A 21145-nucleotide genomic window follows, 5' to 3' on the forward strand; every position below is an offset into this window, starting at 1 on the left:
CCTTCACCTGCACACCTATCCCTTCACCTGCACACCTATCCCCTTCACCTGCACACCTATCACCTTCAGTTTTTGTTGTTGTTTAGCATTTTATCCAAGATCAGTTCAATACAAGCTGCTCTGTCTGTCTCTGTCTCTTTCTCCTCTTTGTCTCCACCTCTGTCTCCTTCCTCCTTCCCTCCCTCACTGTTCCTCTCTCTGTCTCTTCTTGCAGGGAGAACCTGGCCCCAAAGGAGATCCTGGTGAGAAGAGCCACTGGGTAAGCTCCAGCCCAGCTCTGGCTTCCCCACGCCCCCTCCCATCCTGAGTGCTCAGCATAGCATTCTGTCACCAGTGGGACCTGGGAGTGGGAGTGCCCCATTCAATCCCTCTTGCCGCCTGGTCTCCCAGGGAGGAGCTTTGGCAGATCTCAGCCCCAGCTGCCTCCTCTCTTCTGTCCCTCCCAGCTGACCAGGGCCAGTCCTATCAGCAGACCCATGCTCTCTGTCTCTGTCCTTGTCCCTGTCTCTGCCTTCGTTCTGTGGCCTTTCCAGGCCCAGGTGATTCTGCCCCTTCCCCCTGGGAGGTTTGGGCTGACCCCAGCCAGACTGCAGCGCCTGCCTCCCGAGCCCTCTCCCAGCAAGGGCTTTGGCTTCTTCTCCCATCTGCAGAAGATGTGAAGCTTGGAAACAATACCCAAACAGAAGAATGGGACAGGGCATCTTAGAAGCCCCATAGTGAAAGGGACAGGAGATCTCGATACCACCACACACAGGAAATCCATGAAGTTTGGGAAGAGAGGCCTAGAAGTCACCTTGTACACATTTGTACATGGTAAATGAGACTAAACCCAAAAGACCTACAGTTAAATGAGGTCCTAGACACCATCACAAGGAGCTCTGGTGGTGTAGTGGTTAAGGCATTTGGCTGCTTACCTAAAGGTCAGTGGTTCAAACCTACCAGCTGCTCCATGGAAGAAAGATGAGGCAGTCTGCTTCCATAAAGATTTGTTTTTGTTGTTATGTGCTGTCAAGTCGTCCCCGACTCATAGCAACCCCTTCTTGGGTTTCTGAGGTGGTATCACTATGGAAGTAGATTGCCCAACCTTCCTTCCAAGGAGTGGCTGGTGGGTTTGAACTGCCAACCTTCTGGTTAGCAGTCAAATGCCTTAGGCACTATGCTACTATAAAGATTTTCAGCCTTGGAAACCGGATAGGCGTCACTACGAGTTGGAATCAACTCAGTGTCAGTGAGTCTGGTTATCTGTTTTAGATACCATCATATACATAGGAGACCCAGGTAGAAGAGAGATCTAGAATCTACCGTATATACAGGAGACCCATGGAAAATGGGAGGGAGGAGCTAGACACCACTATACAAAAAGGTAGCCAATGAAGAATGGGATGGGATGCCTACAAACTGTCACATATGCGGGAGACTTAGAGTAAAGGGGAAGGGGGACATAGAAACCACCCAAAAGTCCCATATTCAATGTGGTATTGTAGAAACCATCACAATCACTGGAGAGGCTTGTGGTCAGTGAACCGTGAGTTCTGGAAACTTTTACCCACCTAAGAGACACATAGGGGCTCTGGTAGCATAGTGCCTAAGGCACTTGACTGCTAACCTGAAGCACCAGCCACTCCTCAGAAGGAAGGTTGGGCAATCTACCTTCATAGTGATACCACCTCAGAAACCCAAGGAGGGGTTGCTATGAGTCAGGGCACATAACAACAACAAGAGACACATAGGGTGAGGACCAGGAACCTACACCCACAATACCCGAAAGACCCCTGATACAGGAACCTAGAAATCATAACTGATTTAGAAAACATTTGAAACATGGCTGGGGGATGAGGGACAGACACCCCATAAGAGAAAAGGTCTGTTGGAGGGTGGCATCTTGAATCACCCCACCCCCACCCTGCAGTCTGGCTGGGACACCCCACTTTCCTGGCAGGTAGCAGATAGTGAGAATGTGGGAGGGCCCCAGAGCCTGCCCTGCCCTCTCTGCTCCTGATTGTGGGGTCAGTGATGGATACAGCCGTGGGAGCCCCCCACCCTGCACGATTTCTCCCCCATGTCTCTTCTGGGGGACTTCTGGGGCCCTGCTACCTCTCTGTCAAGCCTCTCTCAGCCCCTTGCTTTCCTCCCACCCCTCTACTCCGTGGCTCCAGAGCCTCTTGAGATAATGACACTGTCACGTGGCCCTGAGCTGGGCAGGGGTCAAGTAGACCCATGTGCATTTGGCCCTCTGCTTTCCGTAGGCCCTGTCACTGGCCTCACCCAGAGATCCTTGGTCTAGTAACATGCTTTCTACCCAGCTTAAGAGGGTGGAGGCAAAATTGGGACAGAATGAGGCTGGCAGCCCCATCCCTGTGTAGGGACCCCCATTGGGGAGCAGGATGCTTGGGCTACTTAACCCATCAGGGCCTGTACCCAGAACCACCTGTGGGGCCGGGGGCCGAGAGGTAGCAATGCCCTTCCCCATCCACCCACCTCCCACTCACCTACCATGCATCCTGCCTGCTTGCTGCCTGTTTGCCTGCCTGGAGGAGGGCCTGCTGGACTGGGAGATGCATGAGGCTTTGGGGGCCTGCCAGGACCAACTCTGTTGGGAGCAGACAGGGATGGGGGTCTAGTGTGGGAAAGGGCCCATGGCCCCTATAAACACACCTCAACACCCTCTTAGTGCAGCTTTTGGAGCGGCTGGCCCAGCTGCAGCTCAGCAGTGACACCTGGTGGTCATAGACCACACTGCAGGCCCTGCCAGGAAACTAGTGGGCTGAGCCACCCCATCTAGACCAAAGTTTGCACCCCTTATAGACAGAAAAACTAAGGCCCAGCTCTGCCCAGCAAGTCATTAACAGAACTGGTATCAGAGTCCAGGCTTTTCAGCTCCCCGGGCCAGGAAATCGACTAAACATTCCCAGCACCTCCGTGGTGGGTGCTAGACCTTCAAATGTACACTGGGGACATGAATGCTACTCAGACAGTCCTCACCCTCAGGGTAGTCACAGCGGGGTCGGGGACAACAGGCCTGTAGCCAGCAGCCACGGGACAGGGGGGAAGCTCCGGCAGCTCTGGGGACCCAGGGGAAGACTCTTGTCCAGCTGGGGCGTCAGGAAAGGCCTCCCGGCAGAAGAAGAGACCAGGCTGAGGCCTGGAAAGTGCATTAATCAGGCAAAGGGTGTTCAGACAGAGGAGAAGGAATGGCATGTGCAGAGGCCCCGAGGCAAGAGTGAGCCTGGAGTATTCAAGGTACTGCAAATACTTGGAGTGAGTGAGTGTGGCAGGCAGGGGGTGAAAGAGGCTAACGGGAACCAGACCTTTCAGGTCCTAAGAGGGCAGCTGAAGGAGTTTTGAACTTTGTTCTATGGGCAATAGGGAACCATTGCAGAATTTAGGAGGAGAGTGACATGGGTCGGATTCTTGTTTACGAAAGATCCCTCTGCCATGTGGAGAATGGATGGGAGAAGAGGTCAGTGTGGGAGAGGCAGAAAGAGAGCCACTAGGCAGGAGGCTATTGTGGGCATCGCAGAGAGAGATTGTGGGGGCCGGAACTGGGGGGCAGCTGTCGATGGAGCAAAGTGACAATCGGGTGCTGGTTGTACATGAGGGGGCATGAGGAGTTGGGGGAGACTTTTACAACAGTAAGAGGGAGCAAGGGGGCAGTGGTGGTTTGCTGGTAGAATTCTCCCCTTCCACATGGGAGTCCCAGGTTCGATTGCCACCAGTGCCCCTCGTGCACAGCCACTACCCATCCGACAGTGGGGTTTGCACGTCGCTATGACGCTGAACAGGTTTCAGGGGAGCTTCCAGACTAAGGTGGATCAGGAAGAAAGGACTGGGGAGCTGCTTCTGAAAAACAGCCAGTGAAACCCCCACGGATCCCAGTGGTCAGGTTGTTATTTTGAAATTGTTCAAATGGACAGAAAATTGGTACACTTCTACCCTTCTTTAGATTGGCCAGTTGTTGATAAGTTTCCCCATTTACTCTTTCTCTCTTTATATATTATAGGCTTTTTTTCCCTAATCCTTTTAAAAGTTAAACTGCAGATTTCATCCGCATCTCTTCCAACTCCTCTAAGGACAGCACATAGACATCCCTTCGCGTAACCACTCTACACTGTCACACCTAAGAGAGTCAACATTCATCCAGTAAAATAATGCCATTAAATACACTTAACATGTGAAGTATATAAATGTCACCATTTTTCCCCCAAAATACCTTTTATAACGGTTTGGGGTTTTTTGGGTTATTTTTATTATTATTATTTTTATTGTGATTTGGGTGAGTTTACAGAACAAATTCATTTTCTGTATGAGCAGTTCACACACATTTTGTCTCATGACATTGACTTCAATTCCTCACAGTGGAATTGGTAACAAGTCACAGGACATGGCTGTGTGCATCGCCCTGGGGAAACTGCTTAAAATGCTGGCAAGCCTGGCTTAGGCCTGGGTGCCCCTCCCTAACCCCTCACACTTTGGCTTCCTCCAAGGTCTCTGATTACACCCTGCTCTCAGCCCAGTCTTCCCCTCTTCCCACTTCCTCCCTGTAGTTTCCTCTTCCCCGTGTTTCCTTCCCTCCCATGCGCCCCCGCCCCCACCCCCAGCTGTCTCCCTGTGCAAACACTGCCTTTCTGTTCTCCCACATCATTCCAAGGAGTATATCTACCTGATGCAAATGTTCACCCCGTATACCTGTCTATTGTTTGACTGGAAGCCTCAGGAGTGAGTTCAATTCCAGACCTGGGGTAACTAGGTAGGGGCCATAGTCTTAAAAGGTCTCACCAGGCTGTATCAGACCAGTCAATCTGGTCTTTTTCATGCTTTTGAGTTTTGTTCCGTATTGTTCTCCCACTCTACCCAGGATCTCCTGCACTGATCCCTCTCTGAGTGGTTGCTAGTGGTAGCTGGGCACTATCTAGTTCTTCTGGTTTTATTTGTTTCTTAGTTACTATTTCCACTGCAAAGGTCCTACAGATCTTAGAGCTGGTTTGGGAGTGTTTTTTTGAACCCAAGATCTAATCCAAAGCTCATGCATTGCACTTAGTTGTCACATCCCAATCTCTTGTCATGGAGACCAGACCCCCCCGTCCTCTTTTTCTTGGCATCGCCACGCAGTCTGGATTGTCAGTTTCTTCTCGATGATGAGCAGGTTTCACACTCTTGGCAGGGCCACTAATGGAGGGCGCGGTGCTGTGCCATTGCATCTTGTCAGGAGGCTCATGACGCTTCTCCCACCATCCATTCCAGCAATGGCTTCACATAAATTTTGAAGGTCATCCATTTTTAGATCCTGGTGTGCAGCCCATAGTGACCTTGTGACACTCCCTCCAGGCTGCGGTGCCAGTCGGTGGCCTGAGGGTAGCCCAGTCCTCATGATGTGGGTGGGACAGCTGGATCAAAACAGACGGTCTCAGCCAGGACCCAGCAGGTTTGCTCATACAGGCATGGTGTTCAGATGTTTTCTGGGACAACAACTGCTTGAAAGGGTTGGATTATAATTGTGCAAATATGCTTATTAATCACACTTCACTTAATCTATACTAAGCAGAGGACGCTGACAGAACACATAAGCTGCTACTGTCAGGTCTGGAGCAGGCCTGTCTGCCATCCACGTGCTCTGTTGGAATTGAGATACCCGCATTCCAGAAATATCTTTAGTCTGGACTAGGAAGACGTGAGGGAGTGTTGGCAGGACTGTGGACCCTCTGCTGGGGGAGGAAAGGTCAGGCAGATTGGGAGGAAATGCAGGCAGTGCAGCCGGTGAGGTGTCTGGCATGAGTCCTGGGCAGCAGCTGGCACTGCTTGGTGAGTGGGGAGCCTCCAAGTGGGGAGGCCCGGGGGAAGGGGCTTTGGGGACCCTGTGCCACATCTGCTGCATGAGGGGAGGACTGGGCTAAGAGCAGGGTGTAATCAGAGACCTTGGAGGAAGCCAAAGTGTGAGGGGTTAGAGAGGGGCACCCAGGCCTAAGCCAGGCTTGCCAGCATTTTAAGCAGTTTCCCCAGGGCGATGCACACAGCCATGTCCTGTGACTTGTTACCTGTTTGTTTTCCACAAATGGAAATGATCCCAGGAACTGCCAAGGATGAGGCTAATCCCAGAACTGCCAAGGACGAGGCCAATGTAGTATTTAGGTCCCTAGGTGATATGAATGGTTTGCACTCATCTACTAACCTAAATAAACGGTTGGTGGTTTGAACCCAGCCAGCAGTACTGCAGAAAAAAGGCCTGGTGATCTCCTGTAAAGATTACAGCCAAAAAGACCGTCTGGAGCAGTTCTACTCTGTAACTCATGGGTCGTCACAAGTTGGAATTAACTCGACAGCAGCGGGTGTGGTTTTTGTTGGTAATGTAGTGACCACGGCAAAAAGTGAGTCAGGTTAAGGATGATTAAGTACATGAGAGTACAGGTGGCTGGGGGATGGGGCAAGAATCGTGCTGGTGATGTGGGAATGACTGGGGACAGAAATTAGAGGACAAATGGACTCCATGGCAGCTTCCATGGTGGCCCCAGTGACAGGCTCCATGCAGGCTGTGGGACAGCAGTGCTCCCCTGTGGAGAGGCTCCGCCTGCCCCAGGCCGGCAGGATTTGCAGGGGTGTGGGACAGAGAAGCCCTGGGATCCCGCGTGACTTGCTGAGGGGCCCTGCTTCCGCCTGCCCTTGTCCCCTCCTGTCCTCTCCTGGTCTTGTCTAGGCTGTCCGTGGGCCCTGGGCTGTGGCAGGTGGTATGGGGCTGCAGGTGCATGTCCGGGGTGGGGCATGGGCCACCAACAGGCTTTGCAGGGTCCCCTTCCCCTGCCCCCTTCACGGCTGCATCTGTCTCTTTCCTCTGCAGGGGGAGGGGTTGCACCAACTACGCGAGGCTTTGAAGATTTTAGCTGAGAGGGTTTTAATCTTGGAAACAATGATTGGGCTCTATGGTGAGTAGAGACAGACAGACGGACAGACAGCCCAGCCCCTGCCTGCCAGCCTTTCCCTAAGCCCTCCTAGGGTGGAGCTGGCCTGGGTCCAGTCCTGAGGCTGGACCAGATACCTGCCCCAGGCAAGTGTCAAGAGAACTCAGAAGGCCTGAGAAGTCAAGACCACCCCCCCTCAATGATTGGTCCCCTCCTCCACAGCTAAAGGGGCCCTCACCTTTGTGGTCAGACCCGGGCCTCCAGGCATTGTGGGTAATGTGGTTTCCAGGCCTGCATGGGAACCAGAGGTGGAGATATCAGGTTTGGGAGAATTTATGGGCAATGGAGCCAAAGTCCAGGTCAGCAGGGGATTGCGGATAACAGCCCCAGACTCCAGCAGTGCTAGGGATTGTGGGTAATAATAAAGTCAGAGCCCAGACCTACAGAAGAATTGTGGGTAGTAGATCCAGACTGCAGATGGGCATCAGGACTAGAGAAATTGTGGGTTACAGAGCCAGTCTCCAGCTCTGCAGGATGATGGGTCATGGAGCTAGACTCCAGAAGAGTAGGGGACTATGGGTAACAGAGCCAGGCTCAGGCCCCAGAGGAGTGTGGGAAATAGACCACTCACCAGTGTCTGAATCCCTGCCCCCAAGCAGGATGCCCGAGGACCTGGTTTCCCACTTCTGGTTTCCCCTTTGTCCTCCTGACCCACCCTGGGGCTCCCCCTAGGGACCAAGAGAGCAAGACCTTCACCCGGGGCGTCCACCCAGCATTCCTCCACCCACCTGGTCACTTGAGGAGACAGGCAAGCCCCGTCCCCGCCTTAGGAGGGGAGTCCAAGCAAGGTGTCGATAGAGCCGCCTTCTCTGTTTGGGAGACAGGCCCCCACCAGCCCCCACACCCAGCCCTCGGCTCCCCCAGCCCTCAGAGGCTGGACTTGCACGGTGCATTCTTCTTGATCTCCCATCAGGCTCCTAGCTTACAGAGCTTCCTGCAGCAGCAGGCTCAGCTGGAGCTCCTGGCCAGACGGGTCACCCTGCTGGAAGCCATCATCTGGCCAGGTAACAGCAGGGTGGGCAGGCAGGGGCAGCCCCTCCCAGGAAGGGCATGGGAACACAGTAGGTGCCTCCCAGTGTGTGGCCCAGGCCAGCAGACACTTATTCTTCAGCCCTTCCATCCATCCAACAGATGGTACCTGACACAGAGGAGGTACCAGGAAGTAGTTCTTGAGTGAACGAGCACCTGCTTTGTGCCAGGCACCTTGCTGGCCAGGCCCCAAACACGTAACATAAACATAGTCCTACCCTCATGGAGCTTAGGGTGTAGAAAGGGAGAAAGTCCTGCAGGTAAAACCTAGTGAAAAGTACTATGGCAGGCTAAATGCCATGGCAGCAGAGAAATGCCCTAGGCCTAGGCCAGGAAGTGGGGCAGTGGAGGGAGGGTAGTTCAGGGAGGGCTTCCTGGAGGAGGTGGTGTCTGAGTGGAGACCCCAAACGGGAGGAGGTGTTAGTCATAATTAGCAAGGGCAAGGAATGGAGGGGAGTGAAGAGGCAGGGTAGGCGAAGCCAAGAAGCCAGAGAAAAGCTCCGGGGATTGTTCTGTGTGTGAGGTTGGCGATAGCTGAAGCTAGAGATTCTGCCAGGGCCCAGGCTGGGAAAGTTCTGGAAGGAAGGATGGGGTGGCACTGGAGGAGACCAAACCCAGGGAGGCAGGACTCCTCCTTGTGCCTGGCTTCTGGGAAGGTGGGAGATGCAGATCATGGTGGGGCTTAAGCGGCCTGTCCTCCCTAAACCAAGCTTATGGTGGACACTCTGGGCTAGGCTCTCTCTGTCCCTCGCCTATGGGCTACGAGGCCCTGGCAGAGCCCCCCTTTCTCCCACCTCCTCCAGCTGTCCCATCTCACAGGCCACCCCATCCCATCAGTGCACAGAGGCCTCGAACCTCATGTCGAGCCTTGAGCCTGTTTCACAGGTGGAGAATCCAAGGCCCGGGCTGGGGCCAAGCCTTCCCCATTCAGCAAACTGTAGGGAGCACCTCCGGGTCCCAGATCCAGATGGGCCGGGGGCCCCAGACAGCAGCTAGGTCCCAGCCTCTGGGAGCTGCTCACCCTAGAAGCCCTCATGTCTACAGTGATGAGGGCCCTGAGTACGGGAGCATCAAGGAGTGGGGTGAGGGCACAGTCACTTCTTACTGGGGGTCAGAGAAGCCTTCTCGCAGAGGGGATGCTCGAGATGAGATGGAAGAGCCTAGGGATGTAGCAAGGAGCTCTGGTAGCATAACTAGAAGGTTGGCTGACCAGAAGGCCGGCGGTTCAAACCCACCAGCCACTCCTCGGAAGGAAGGTTGGGCAATCCACTTCTGTAGTGATACTGCCTCAGAAACCCAAGGAGAGGTCGCTATGGGTCAGGTGCACTCGATGGCACGTAACAACAAGAAGGAATGTGGCAAGTGAAGGTGGCTAGCCAGTGTATGTAGTCGGCTGCCAAGCTCTTCCCACCACACAGCTTCTCAATTCCAGAAACGTCAGTGCCATCTCCCCAACGTGCCCTGCTCCCCACAGTCGACAGAGGAGAGACCAAGGACTGAGGCCTAGGCTCCTGGCACCTTTGTAGGTACCCTGCCTTTTCTCAGGAGGATTGGGCAGAAGCCAGCAGGGACACAGTCAGGCCCCTGGGGCCCTGGATCTCCCCCTCCCCAGGGAGAAAGCACTAGGCACCAGGGGGCCCCCATCCACTCTCAGTGGCTAGGAGTCTGGGAGACTGAGCCCATGAGGAACATGGGCCTAGAGGAGGAGACCTGGGAGGGGAGAGCAGAGAAGGGGATGGGACACTCCCTGTTGGCCCAGGGTTCACAGCTGGTGCTAACGGAAAGCTCAGCTGGAGCTCACATTTAGGTTATAACCAACGGTGCTAACAGTCACAGCTGGCATCTCCAACCCTTACAAGCTTGCTGGGCAGGCAATACGATGCCCATTTTACAGACGGAGAAACAAACTCACAGGGCTCGCAGGACTCTCAGGGTCACAAGACGGTAGTGGGAAGGCCAGGGTTCCACTCTTAAGTCTGAGTGCTGGCTCTTTGGGCCCCATTAACAAAGGTTTTCTGGAAGCCTCTACTAGGCCAGGTGTGGATCAAGGCCCTGGGGAAACTGAGGACCCAGAATTTGATCGTGTCAGGGCAGTATCTCACGCGGAGAACTGCAGAAGACCTGAGTCAAAGCCACAGCGACCCTCTAACCATAGTCACCCAGCTTTTACGGGCTACCAACTTCCACTCCTGGTCACACTAAACCTGCACTGCAAGCGTGTGATGAGGAAAAGGTTGTCCCCACATTCCAGGCAAGATGCCGAGATTCTGTGCCTTGTCCAAGTCCTCATAACTGGGACATAGACTTGGCCCCAGCCAACTTTGGCCACCCTCCTTCCATGCCTCCTGGCGTAGGCCTGGCTGATTTAGGGCCTTAACAAGGACTGCATGCTCCCTTGTCCCAGGAGCCTCAAGTCTCAGCCCTGAGGAGTGTGATGGCTAAGGCACACAGGGTCAGGGATGGTTACAAGGGTACAGCCTGCTCCCCTGGCAGTGCCCTCAAGGAAGCTGGTGCTCACTCACCCAGAAAAACCAAACTCACTGCCATCAAGTCGACTCTGACTCACAGCAACCCCTGCGGGCCTTCCAAGGCTGTAAAAATCTTTACAGGAGTAGATTGCCCCATCTTCCTTCTGCGGAGCACCTGGGGGGGTTTGAACTGCTGACCTTCTGGTTAACAGCCAAATTCCTTATCCACTATACTACCGGAGTTCCTTTTATGCTCCCCAAAGTCCAGGTATTTGTCCTGTGAGCAGAGTTTAGGAGGTTCAGCCATGTCTTTGATCTTGGATTCTCCTCCCTGGCTATCCCTGTCCCCCTGAAAAGACAGCTCATTTTGTTCATTTAATTTGGGGAGAGACTGAGGTGGTAGTCACAGAAGGCCTTCTGGTGGAGGTAGCTCCTACTCTTGGTTTTGAAGGTAAATAGGATTTTTTAGGTGGCAAGAAGGTCCATTATCTGCACTTTCACTCTTGGGAGCCAGCTTATTTCCAGGCTGGCGTATGTTTCACCATAGGTCCACTGGAACTGACTTTAATTGTCGGAGCTGTCTGGAACCTCAGAGTCTCCCTGGAACTGTCCCCTGCTTTTAGAGATGAGACAGCTGAGGCCCTGACAGGGGTGTGACTTGCCCAAGGGCACACAGTAGCTCAGTGGCCGAGCCTGGCTTTCCCATGCCCTCTCCACAGGCAGCTTAGCCCAGGGACAGAGGGCGAGTGAGGCCTTGGCTGACCCACCTATGAAATAGGGATGCTTCAAGGTCTTTCTTCACCCAAAATGAAGAACAGGGGAAAATTACACTTTTTACAGAGCACTTACTATGTGCTAGGAGCTCTGGTAGCACAGTGGATACGGCATTTGGCTGCTAACCAGAAGGTCAGTGGTTCAAACCCACCAGCTGCTCCTCAGAAGAAAGATGGGGCAATCTACTTTGGTAAAGATTTACCACCTTGGAAACCCAAAGGGGGTCGCTGTGAGTTGGAATCGAAGGCAGCGAGTTTGGTTTTTTGGTTTTACTATGTGCTAAACACTTCACAAACGTGGTGGGTCTGCAGGCAAGGAATCAAGCCGAGGCCCTGAACTGGGTTGGGAGTCTGACAACACGAGGGTCAGGACACTAAGCAGACTGCAGACCTCCTTCTTGCCCACAGCTCTGTCACCCGGGCGCCAGGGTGGAGTGCACTTGGCAGCAGGTGTTCTGTCTGATCCCACCACTCCCCAGGGGCCGAGGGGAGGTGGGTGTCCCAGGTGGACCCTACTAACATGTCCTCTTTCTCCTTCCCTCTGGCAGAACCAGAGCTGGGGTCTGGGGCAGGACCTGCTGGCGCAGCCATCCCCAGCCTCCTGCGGGGCAAGAGGGGAGGACATGTGACCAACTACCGGATCGTGGCCCCCAGGAGCCGGAACGAGAGAGGCTGAGGGCAGCGGCGGCCCCTCAGGGTGGGCCGGCCGAGCCCCCTCCAGGAACCGCCCATCCGTATTTATTGATGTCCTCAGGATCCCTTCTGCCATTTAGGCCTTTGGGGCAGGCAGGTCTCTGCCCTGGCGCCCCGCATGGTTGCCTCATGTGAGGCTGAGCAGGGGCCGAGGCCTGAGAGGGAAGGGGTGGCCCAAGTATGAGGTGAGGCCTCCTCCAGGGCCCTGGGCCTTAGCTGCCCTCCGTAAAACGGGGTGTAGCCAGCCTGCAGGAGGGGATGCCAGGGACAGAGCTGCTTACCTTCTGGTCAGCTGCCTGGACATCCAGGCCTGCAGCCCCGAGGAGCCCAGAGCTAGGGCTCTGCCCAGCCCTCAGGAGCCCACCAGCACCCCTCCTGTCCTTGTTTTCTGGTGCTGGGTCCCCGACCTGAGGTCAGGCTGTCCCTGCCCTCTGACTGGAGGGTCAGAGCCTTCTTGCCTCAGTAGTGCCCTGAGCCCCCAGCCCTTCCTAAGTGTTGCAGGTGGGAGTGTGGCGTGGAAATGGAAGGGCCACTTGCTCCCGCAAACGCTTGTGACAGATGGATGTGTCTTGGCCAATAAAGGCCCCCAACCTGATGTCCCCCCTCAGCCTGGTCTCAGTGTGTTACAAGGCCGACAGGGTCAGGAGCCCCTTCTGGCATCTCAGCGGCCTTCACTCCCCACCTGAGGGGCCCCAGAGATATGAGGGTAGGTGGCAGAGGCAGGCTCAGGTCACCACACCCCAGCGCAGGCCAGGGGTCCAGAGGTGGTTGTGATTGTGGAATGACCTTACTGAGAGGCCCATTCCTTAAATAAAGCAAGCCGGGGGCCAAGGCGTTCATAAACCTCAGGGCAGCGTACAGCGTACACGGCTTCTCCTGCCCGAGCCTGTTTCCTTGTCTATGAAATGGGACTGATGGTGCCACTCTCCGGTTTGAAAAAGTGACCCGTTTCCCAGCCTGTTTTCCGCACCCCTGCAGGTGACCAACCACAGGGGTGCTCTCTGCTCTCTCCAGCCCTCCTCTCGGACCCTGACTTGGGGTTGAGCCCCAATATGTGGCTAAATCATAGGCCTGCTCCCAGACAGGCAGCTCCCCGCACAGGTGCTCCCTCGAAGCCCGGCTTCCCAGGCCCGCCTCCAAGTCAACCCCGACACCAGCCCACCAGCCATCTCAGGCTCTCAGCTCTGTCTACACCCCCCTACCCTGGGAGAGGTAATGACTGAGGCTGGGGAAACCCCTGCCCCCCACACCGCACCCCCTCTCTTCCTGCCTGTGGGTCCACCAGCCACTGAGCCCGCTCTGGGCCAGGCCTGTGGATACAGAGCTGAAGCAGCCCTGGGCAATCAAGGGAAGACATTCCTGCAGAACCCAGGAAGGCTTCCTGGAGGCAGAAATTAGCTGGGAAATGGGCTATGAAGGGGTGCAAGGAGGAATGCCTGTTACCAGAGGGTCAAGGCTGGCAGTGAGGGAGGAAAGCATTGCATGGGGCCGGAACCAGATGCACTTGGGCAGTTGTCATTGCAGAATGCCCGGGAGCTCTCCGGCAGTCATTCATCCACTGCTCCATACAGAGTCAGACACCTCACCACGTCCAAGAAGGTCCAGGTTGAAAAGCAGACTGGTTTTTATTCTAAACAAGTGCCGGAGCAGGGTGCTCTCAGTCCACAGAACAGAGGCTCGCGTTCAGTACAGAGGATCAGGCCTCTGGTCACCCGAGGGCCCACCTGTGCCCTGCCCTCTGACTGGGCTAGGGGGGCCGGGGCCCTCGGGGTGGGCAGGCCGGCCCTTCCCCTCTGTGACCAGGGCCTCAGCCCCCACCTGCCCACCGACCAGCAGTGACACGGCGCCCTCCACACGGCCTGTGGCTGCCAGCGCCACCACCGCCTGTTCTGTCGGGAAACCCATGCGTTCCAGCTGCTGCAACCTGGGGGGGGGGGCAGAGAGGGAGTGTCAGGGCCGCCCCCAGGCCCTGCACCAGGGGACCCCCGCCTCTGCCCACCCGCCTCACCGCAGAGAGGAGACAGAAGACTTGGACAGCCACAGTGGGCTCTCGGGCCCCTGGCCTGGCCCCTCCAGGAGTGAGGCCTGGAGTCCCTCCTGCAGCATCTGTTCATCCAGGGCTGCCCACAGTGGGGTCTCCGGGGGGAAGCTGGGCCCAGCCCAGGCCAGGCCTGCATCTGAGGAGCCCTCCCAGGTGTGCTGCACAGCCCCCAGGCCTGGCGGGAACAGGGCTGGGGCTTCACTGCGGGGCCAGCGGCTAGGGGAGGCCACGAGAGGCGGTCCAGGCTCAGGAGGCCTGGAGGGCAGAAGCAGAACGGCTGACTGCGAGCCGCGGCCGCCGTCGGGGCTGGCGTCCACAGTGCCCCCCTCCTGCTAGGCAGCCTCACCTCACTCCGGGAGGATGGGTGACAGGCAACTCAGCCGGGCTGCCTGGGGTGGGAAAGAGCCTCAGGGGCCAGCACCTGGCCAGGGTTCTGCACACCACGCCCTCCTGCAGTGTCTGCAGCCGCAGCTCCGACAGTTCCAGCCACTGGAAAGCCCCTGCTGCGTCTGCCTGCCCAGAGCAGGGCGGCTGGTCAAGGAAAACCAAGTCAGCAGGGGGTCAGCCTGTACTTCATGGCAGGCCTGGTGCCAGGTGTGTGACAGGCCTTCCCTCGTGTCTCCTCACTTGTCCACCGCAGTTAGCAGTAGGGGCTCAGAGAGAGACGGCCTGGTGAACTTATTCAGTAAGTGAGAGGAGCTGGGATGGGCCTCAGCCCAAACCTGGGCTCACCCCACGCCCCACCTGCAGCCAACCCCTGACCCATACTGTCTCTGGAGCCCTGTGCCTACTCAGCTTCCAAAGAAAGCCCCATGGGGCACCCCTCACCTTGGCCAAGCCAGCCCGCTACTCCAAGGTTCAGACAGGCCAAGGTTCAGACAGGCCTGGGCAGCTGGTAGAGCTAAACAGGTTCCTCCCCTGCAAATGATCCCAGGGTTCAGCCTGAGCCCACCATTCTCCCTGACTGCACCTTCTTCCCCAAACACAGGTTAAGCATCCTTGGAGCAAAAGCCACCACAGGCCACAGGGGCTCCCCCTTTCAGCCCCTGGAGAGCCCCCCGCCCACCCCCACAGGGGCTCCCCTTTCAGCTCCTGGAGAGCCCCCCGCCCACCCCCCTGCCAGACTTTGGCCTTACTGCGTCCTCTGCCGGGTGCTCCCTCCAGGTCACTTCACCTGAGCCCCTCACCCTGCACATCCTAACTTGGCTGCCACCTCCGGTGGGGGGGCGGCCTTCCCTGATCTCAGGTCCAGGTTAGCGCTTCTTAGGCCTCCCCAGCCCTGGGAGCTCCCCACAGAGATTTCTAAATGGTAACTGGCACCTCCACCTGGCCATGCACTCTGCAGCCCCCAGGCCCAGCCCAGCCAGCGCCCAGTACGGAGGAGTGGGAGATGCTTCTAGAATGGGTGTAAACTGCCTCCTGGCGATGCTTAGGCCTGACCCCCTTGTGCTGCTTCTTCTCCAGACCCCCTGGGGGCCCAGCCACCGCTCCCACACGCCCTGGGCCCCAGGCAAAGGATACAGGCCAGGCCAGAGAGAAGGCCACAGAGGAGCTGCAGGAAGGGTGGCTCAGGGCTGAGCAGCGGGGTCAGGCTCAGTAGCAACCACGGCAGCAGCCACGGTGGCACTGCACCCCGGAGCCGTCCTGGGCGGTGCCCCTGCCGCGCCAGCATGGCCAGGTGGACGGGCATGTACCCGCAGCCACTGGCCACGCTGGGCACCCCGAGGTTCGCCAGCAGCACGGCCAGCAGCCCGGTGGCCAGGGCCAGCAGGGCCGAGGCGTGCAGGAACCGCAGAGTGCCCAGGTGGCGCTCCTGCTGCCAGCCCAAAACGGCCAGGAGCAGCAGGCTCAGGAGCAGGCCTGGCAAGGCGGTGTGGCCCAGGGCGTGGGCCAGCAGCCGGTGTGCTGGGAGAGAGAAGGGTCTTAGGTGCCCAGTTAACAGCCATGACTGTTAACAGCCTCGGACCTCTGAGGCTCCCCCCGCTATGCCAAGTTGACAGTTACCCTCCACCAGGGCCGCCTGCTGGGCCAGCCTCCCCTCCAAAAGCTAGCGTCTGCCCACTGCCAGCACTTAATCAGGACAGGACCAAGGGCCACCGTGGCCACCCGTCCTGTATTTAATAGAACCACGATTACTGAGCGCTCACTACGCCCCAGGCACAATGCAGGTGCTTCACATACACGTTTACCGAATCCTTCACATGGGCTCTGATGAGACTGCCTGCTTCAACCCCGGACCCTCACCCCTCTAGCTGTGTGACCTTGGATGAGTCACTTAACCTCTCTGAGCATCATTTGCATTTCCTCAGATGCAAACTGTAACTGTTACTATTGGAGAACAGGTGCTGGGCTGAAGGCCTTGAGAAGCCGTCATGAGCTCCCTGCTCACCCTGCTGGCCCTCTGCTCTCCATGCTAGCCTGGGGATGAGCTGGGCATGCTCCCATCCAAGGCTAGCCTTCCCCAGGGCCCTGGGTCCCCTCCCCACTTGGCCCTTCTCACCTGCAGCACTGACTTCCCCTCTCTCTGAGGTGTTCTGTCACCTCCCAAACACATTGTAGGCCTCTCCTCCAACCACTGCCCATCTCTCTACTCCCCTTCAGAGCAAAACTGCTAAAGAGATGCCTCCCCTCCCTGCCTTGACCACTTCTCCTGGTCTCCCTCCTCCCTGCCACTCCTTAGAAGTCACCTTCGTCAGGGTCAGTGATGACCTCCACCAGTAGTGCAATTTCGAACTCCGTATACACTTAAGCCCCGGCCACCATGTCCATTTGAGACTCCAATGCCACACTGTAGCCTCCCAAATTTCCACCTCCAACCCTGGCTCCTGACTCCCAGCCAGCTGTCTGCCTCAGGTATGTCTAATCGGCCTCTCAGACTTCACGTGTCCAGAGCCACACTCTCTATTCTCCTGCAAACCTGCTCCCTCCAAAGAGACCTCAGATAAGCAAAGCATTACTGAACAAGAACAAAGTAGGAGGTCTCACGCTCCTGGATCTCAAAACCTACTATACAGCCACAGTAGTTAAAACAGCCTGGTATTGGTACAATGAAAGACACACAGACCAGTGGAACAGAACTGAGGACCCAGAAACAGATCCATCCACCTATGTGGTCAGCTAATCTTTGAAAAAGAGCCGAAATCCATTCAACGGGGAATAGTCTCTTTAACAAATGATGCTGGCAACACTGGCTATCCATTTGCAGAGAATGAAAGAAGATCCGTACCTCACACCATACACAAAAACTAACTCTAGATAGATCAAGATGTGAACCCTAAAACTATATAAAAAGTTCATCAGACCTGTTCCCTCCAGGGTTCCCCATCCTTCCAGTTGCTTAGGCCCCAAACTGCCTACCTCTCTTCCCTCACACCCAACATCCAAGCCAGCTGCCAATCCCATCAGCTCTATCCTCAAAATGCCTGCAAACTCACCCCGTCCCACGGCTTCCCTACCTACCAGTCCAGGCCACCATCTCTACTAGGATTGTGGCCGTGACCTCCTTACTGGGCTCCTGGTTTCCACCCCTGCCCCCTTCAGCTTATTCCCCACCTAGAATGGGGGTCATCAAAGCCCCAATCAGGTCATGTCACAATTCTGCTCAAAGTCCTCAAAGTCAAAGCCAAAGTCCTCAAGACCCTACATCTCCTACATCACTCCACTCCCACCACCCTGGCCTCCTTGCAGGTCCACCAAGACACCCATGTGCTCTCACTACACTGCCTTTGCTGTTTCCCCACCTAGAACGCTCGTCCTCTGTTCTCTGCATGGCTGGCAGGTGCCCTCAGTCCTTGCAGGGCTCTGTCTCATGTTCCCCTCTCACAGTGGAACCACCTGACCACTCTGCCTTCCACTCTGTTTCACGTGCTTCTCAGTACCCATCAGCTCCTGAGCTACCAGGCATTCACTTGTTTATAGGGCTCCCCTTCCAGGTGGGCAGCACCATGAGAACAAGGCCTTTGCTTTCTTCATTGTTGTATCCCCAGCCCAGAGAACCAACCACACGTGTTATGTAGTAGATGCTCCATGAACACCTGCCGACAGACTAAATGAATGGATGGATAGGTATGTTTTGTGATACAGTCACTCAGGGACCTGCTTAGGCAGCTCCATCCAATCGACCTCAGTAGAAGATGAGCTGCTAATATGACCCCCAGTTTGCAAGGGAGGAAACTGAGGACCAGGGAGGGCAAGTGACTGGTCTGAGCCCCACTGCAAGTCCCCTGTCTCCTCCAAGGCCCATTGTGGCCCTCACCCTGCCAGGGTTCCAGCAGCAGCTCCGGGGCCAGGGTGAGGCTGGGGCCGGCCCCCGCCAGCCACAAGCCAGTCATCAGCAGCATCAGAGCAGAGGAGGTGAGAGGCAGGGCTGGAGGCAGTGGGCCAGGGGGTCCCCTGGCATACATGTCAAGAGTGGTCAAGACTGGTCCTGGGGCTGTGGCCTGGAGGAACAGGAAAATGATAGCAATGGTTAATATCACAGTCTTTATCTCACACCTTCCTCTCACCCACCCTTTCAACAGCCCCACTTTACAGAACTGAAAATTGAGGCTGAAGAGGCAATCCAAGCAGCTTGGCCATGGCAGAGCTTGGACACTAACCCATGTGCTTAGCCATGCTGCCTACCCAAATATAAGGATGGCAGGGGCCAGGCCTAAAGGGCCCTGAGCCTTGATGGCTCTGAAGAGAGGTTTAGGGGTAGGAGACACAGACCCAGAGAAGTTGAACTGGGGCTCTGGGCTCCCAGAAAAAGGAGTGCAGTGCCAAAGGACAAGTTCAGTGCCATCTCCAGGCCTCCTCTGGCCCCCCTACTCTCAGATGGCTCCATGATTGGCCAGTCACCTTCCTCCCTCTGGCCCTCCACTGTGCCCAGCCTTAGAACTTCAGGTCATCTGGCTAGGATGCCCTTGACCAAGGGGGCGGAGCCTGCAAGGAAGACTGCAAAGTGGACCAGCCAATAGACAAGCAGATTAGGGAGGGGATGGGACAGGAGAGGCAATCGGAGTCCCCACCCCCAGCGCACAAACAAAGTGCCAATGGACAGAGCCACCCTCTTCCTACCTGGGCCCCATCACAGTCCCTCTTGCCCAGCCCCTCTTGCCCAGCTCTCTTTTCACAGAAGTTTCAGGCTCTGCCCTGCCTCATCCAGCTAAGTTTCCCAACCCCGAGCCTCTTCCTCCTCATTTTACAAATGAGGATTGAGAAAATCATTTCGAGGAAAGGATATGGGCTAACACAGAGCCTGGGCTGCAGCTTCTACTCATAAACCATGCCCGTGCCCATCCCCGCTAACTGTGGGAAGACTATGTAGACACCAGCTGGCCGGCCTTGTCGAACCTGGCTGCTCTAAGCTCTGGCCCTCAACCGTGTCCATTCCCTGCCCACAAGGCAAGGCCTTCTTTCCTCTGTTCTTCCCTCTCCCATCTAGCCTGTAAGCCAGGCCGGGCCTCCAGCCTCTCAGAGGGCAGGAAGTAGGATCCCAGAGAGATAAGAAGGCCGCCTTACCTGCTCCCTTGGCATCAAAACCCACCTGCCAGTTGCCAGTAGGAAAAATGTGGAAAGCTCCTATGCCTGCAATGTCCTTCCCTCCATCTCTCCAACAGGCAAACTCCTATTCACCCTTTGAAGCCCAGCTCAAATGTCCCCTTCTCCACATAGATTTTTATCCTATCTTATGAGCATGACTTGGCCTGTGTGTCACCCAAAGCAGGTGGTCTGAGCTCATGGTGGTCTCTCTTAACTCATCTCCAAGTTTGCCAGGGTGTTCCTAGCACCTAGCTGGTGCATTCTATGTGCTCAGTGAAAGATGTTAGCTTGGCTCTGGTTCAGGGGTGATCCCTTCTAAGAAGGCCTGCAGGTGCCAGCTTTGCCCTGAGACTGGGTCTGGAGCCAAAGCATCCACCGCAAGCCTCTTCCTGCACCCTCACAATTACTTCCTCTCAAAGCATTGTAGGGAGGGTGAAGGACTTATCCATGGACACCCACAGCTAGGACTTGAACCCACTGGGCTTCAGTTTCTTCATATACAATATGGGGCTGTGCACCATCAGGCCCTGCGTACCTAACTGGGATGTAGGACAGAATGGAAAGACAAAGATAGGAAAAATCCTTTCGGGTGGTGAAAACAGTAGGGGATGGTCCCTGGGTCTGAGTCAGACTCAGCTTTGCGACTTTGGGCAAAGTACCCAACTTCCTGGGGCCTCAGTTTCTCCTGCTGTAAAAATAAGGATATTAGGTGAGAGGTGATTACTGGGCCTTCTCAATCTCGACCGTTATTAGGGGGAGTTCGCGGAGCCGGGCGCTGCGTTCGGGGTCACCCACCCCGCGGACCGGCCTCGGCCCCATCCCCCGCCACCAGGGCCACGCGTCCGAGGTACTCACTGCGGAGCGCGGCCCCCACCCCTGTAAGGGCGAGCGAGGCCGGGGTTGGCAGTCGGGCCTCTAACCCCCCACGGAGGCCCAGGCTCCCCAGCCTAATCCGCACACACGCGGGCGCGTGACCCCGACCGGCCGCCGCGCCCCCCTCCCCCGCCGCCTGCCGATTAGTCAGCAGTTGTTCTAGGCCCGGGTCCCTTCCCCCCAAGCCCTCCCGCCGGCCTTCGTTTTTCTCCAGAGCAGACTCTTCAGAGACGGTCCCTAGAGCCAGCGGACGTAACCATTACTAGCAACCTGGCTTCGTGAGGAGAATCACTCGGTTTGATAGTGAGACCCGCTCTCCTACCGCCCTAGCCCCTTAGATGCTATTTTGTCCCGCGAATCATCGCATCTAGCGCTCTTATAGAGGATTGGGACAAGAATTGCAGGCACGAACGAGAAATTGATGGTTCATCCCTACTTATCCCACCCCCGTGGCCTGACAGGATGGTAACGCCCGAGGTTGCGGGCTTCGCGCCTGCGCAGTGCGGGGCCTAGAGGGAAAGCGAGAGGGAGACGGACGTTGAGAGAACGAGGAGGAAGGAGAGAAAATGGCGTCCACGGGTGAGTGTGGTGGAACCGCGGTCGTGCTGGCGACAGCTAGGACGCCCAGATGGGGGACCGCTTGTCTCTGGGGTTGACAGAGACGACTGAGTGGAGTTTCTGAGTGGGGTTTGTGGTATTCTCCGCGGCTGGCCGGGCTTAGGTGCTCGCGTTCCCTTCCTCTCTCCTCCCCTCCCCCCAACGGGCGGGCCGGTTCTGGAACCTTCCGGCGCCCTC

The 21145-nt window shown here is 56.4% G+C and overlaps 3 protein-coding genes across 3 annotated transcripts in view; 2 read left to right on the top strand and 1 right to left on the bottom strand.

Moving 5' to 3' along the window:
* Positions 1-11896, top strand: part of EMID1 (EMI domain containing 1) — a gene marked incomplete at its 5' end in the record, with an annotated part of 53895 nt that extends 41999 nt beyond the window's left edge. Inside the window, 3 exons of the mRNA XM_007947993.1 lie at positions 215-259; positions 7864-7954; positions 11769-11896. Coding sequence (XP_007946184.1) covers positions 215-259; positions 7864-7954; positions 11769-11896 — 264 coding nt within the window. The remainder of the gene's footprint in view (positions 1-214; positions 260-7863; positions 7955-11768) is intronic.
* A 1700-nt stretch (positions 11897-13596) lies between these two features.
* On the bottom strand, positions 13597-18357 carry RHBDD3 (rhomboid domain containing 3). Its single transcript, XM_007947994.1, has 5 exons — positions 18210-18357; positions 15476-15859; positions 14301-14463; positions 13922-14209; positions 13597-13837 (listed from the first exon to the last, which is right to left on the bottom strand). The coding sequence occupies exons 1-5, from the start codon at positions 18355-18357 to the stop codon at positions 13597-13599; spliced, it is 1224 nt and encodes a 407-aa protein (XP_007946185.1).
* Positions 18358-20812: 2455 nt separating this feature from the next.
* EWSR1 (EWS RNA binding protein 1) overlaps positions 20813-21145 on the top strand; it is a 28764-nt gene continuing 28431 nt past the window's right edge. The window contains exon 1 of the mRNA XM_042781934.1: positions 20813-20850. Within this exon, the coding sequence (XP_042637868.1) occupies positions 20813-20850 (38 nt within the window). The remainder of the gene's footprint in view (positions 20851-21145) is intronic.

The sequence above is a fragment of the Orycteropus afer genome, unplaced genomic scaffold (genome assembly GCF_000298275.1).
Source record: "Orycteropus afer afer isolate SDZICR_OR568_19922 unplaced genomic scaffold, OryAfe1.0 scaffold00197, whole genome shotgun sequence".
NCBI lineage: Eukaryota > Metazoa > Chordata > Mammalia > Tubulidentata > Orycteropodidae > Orycteropus > Orycteropus afer.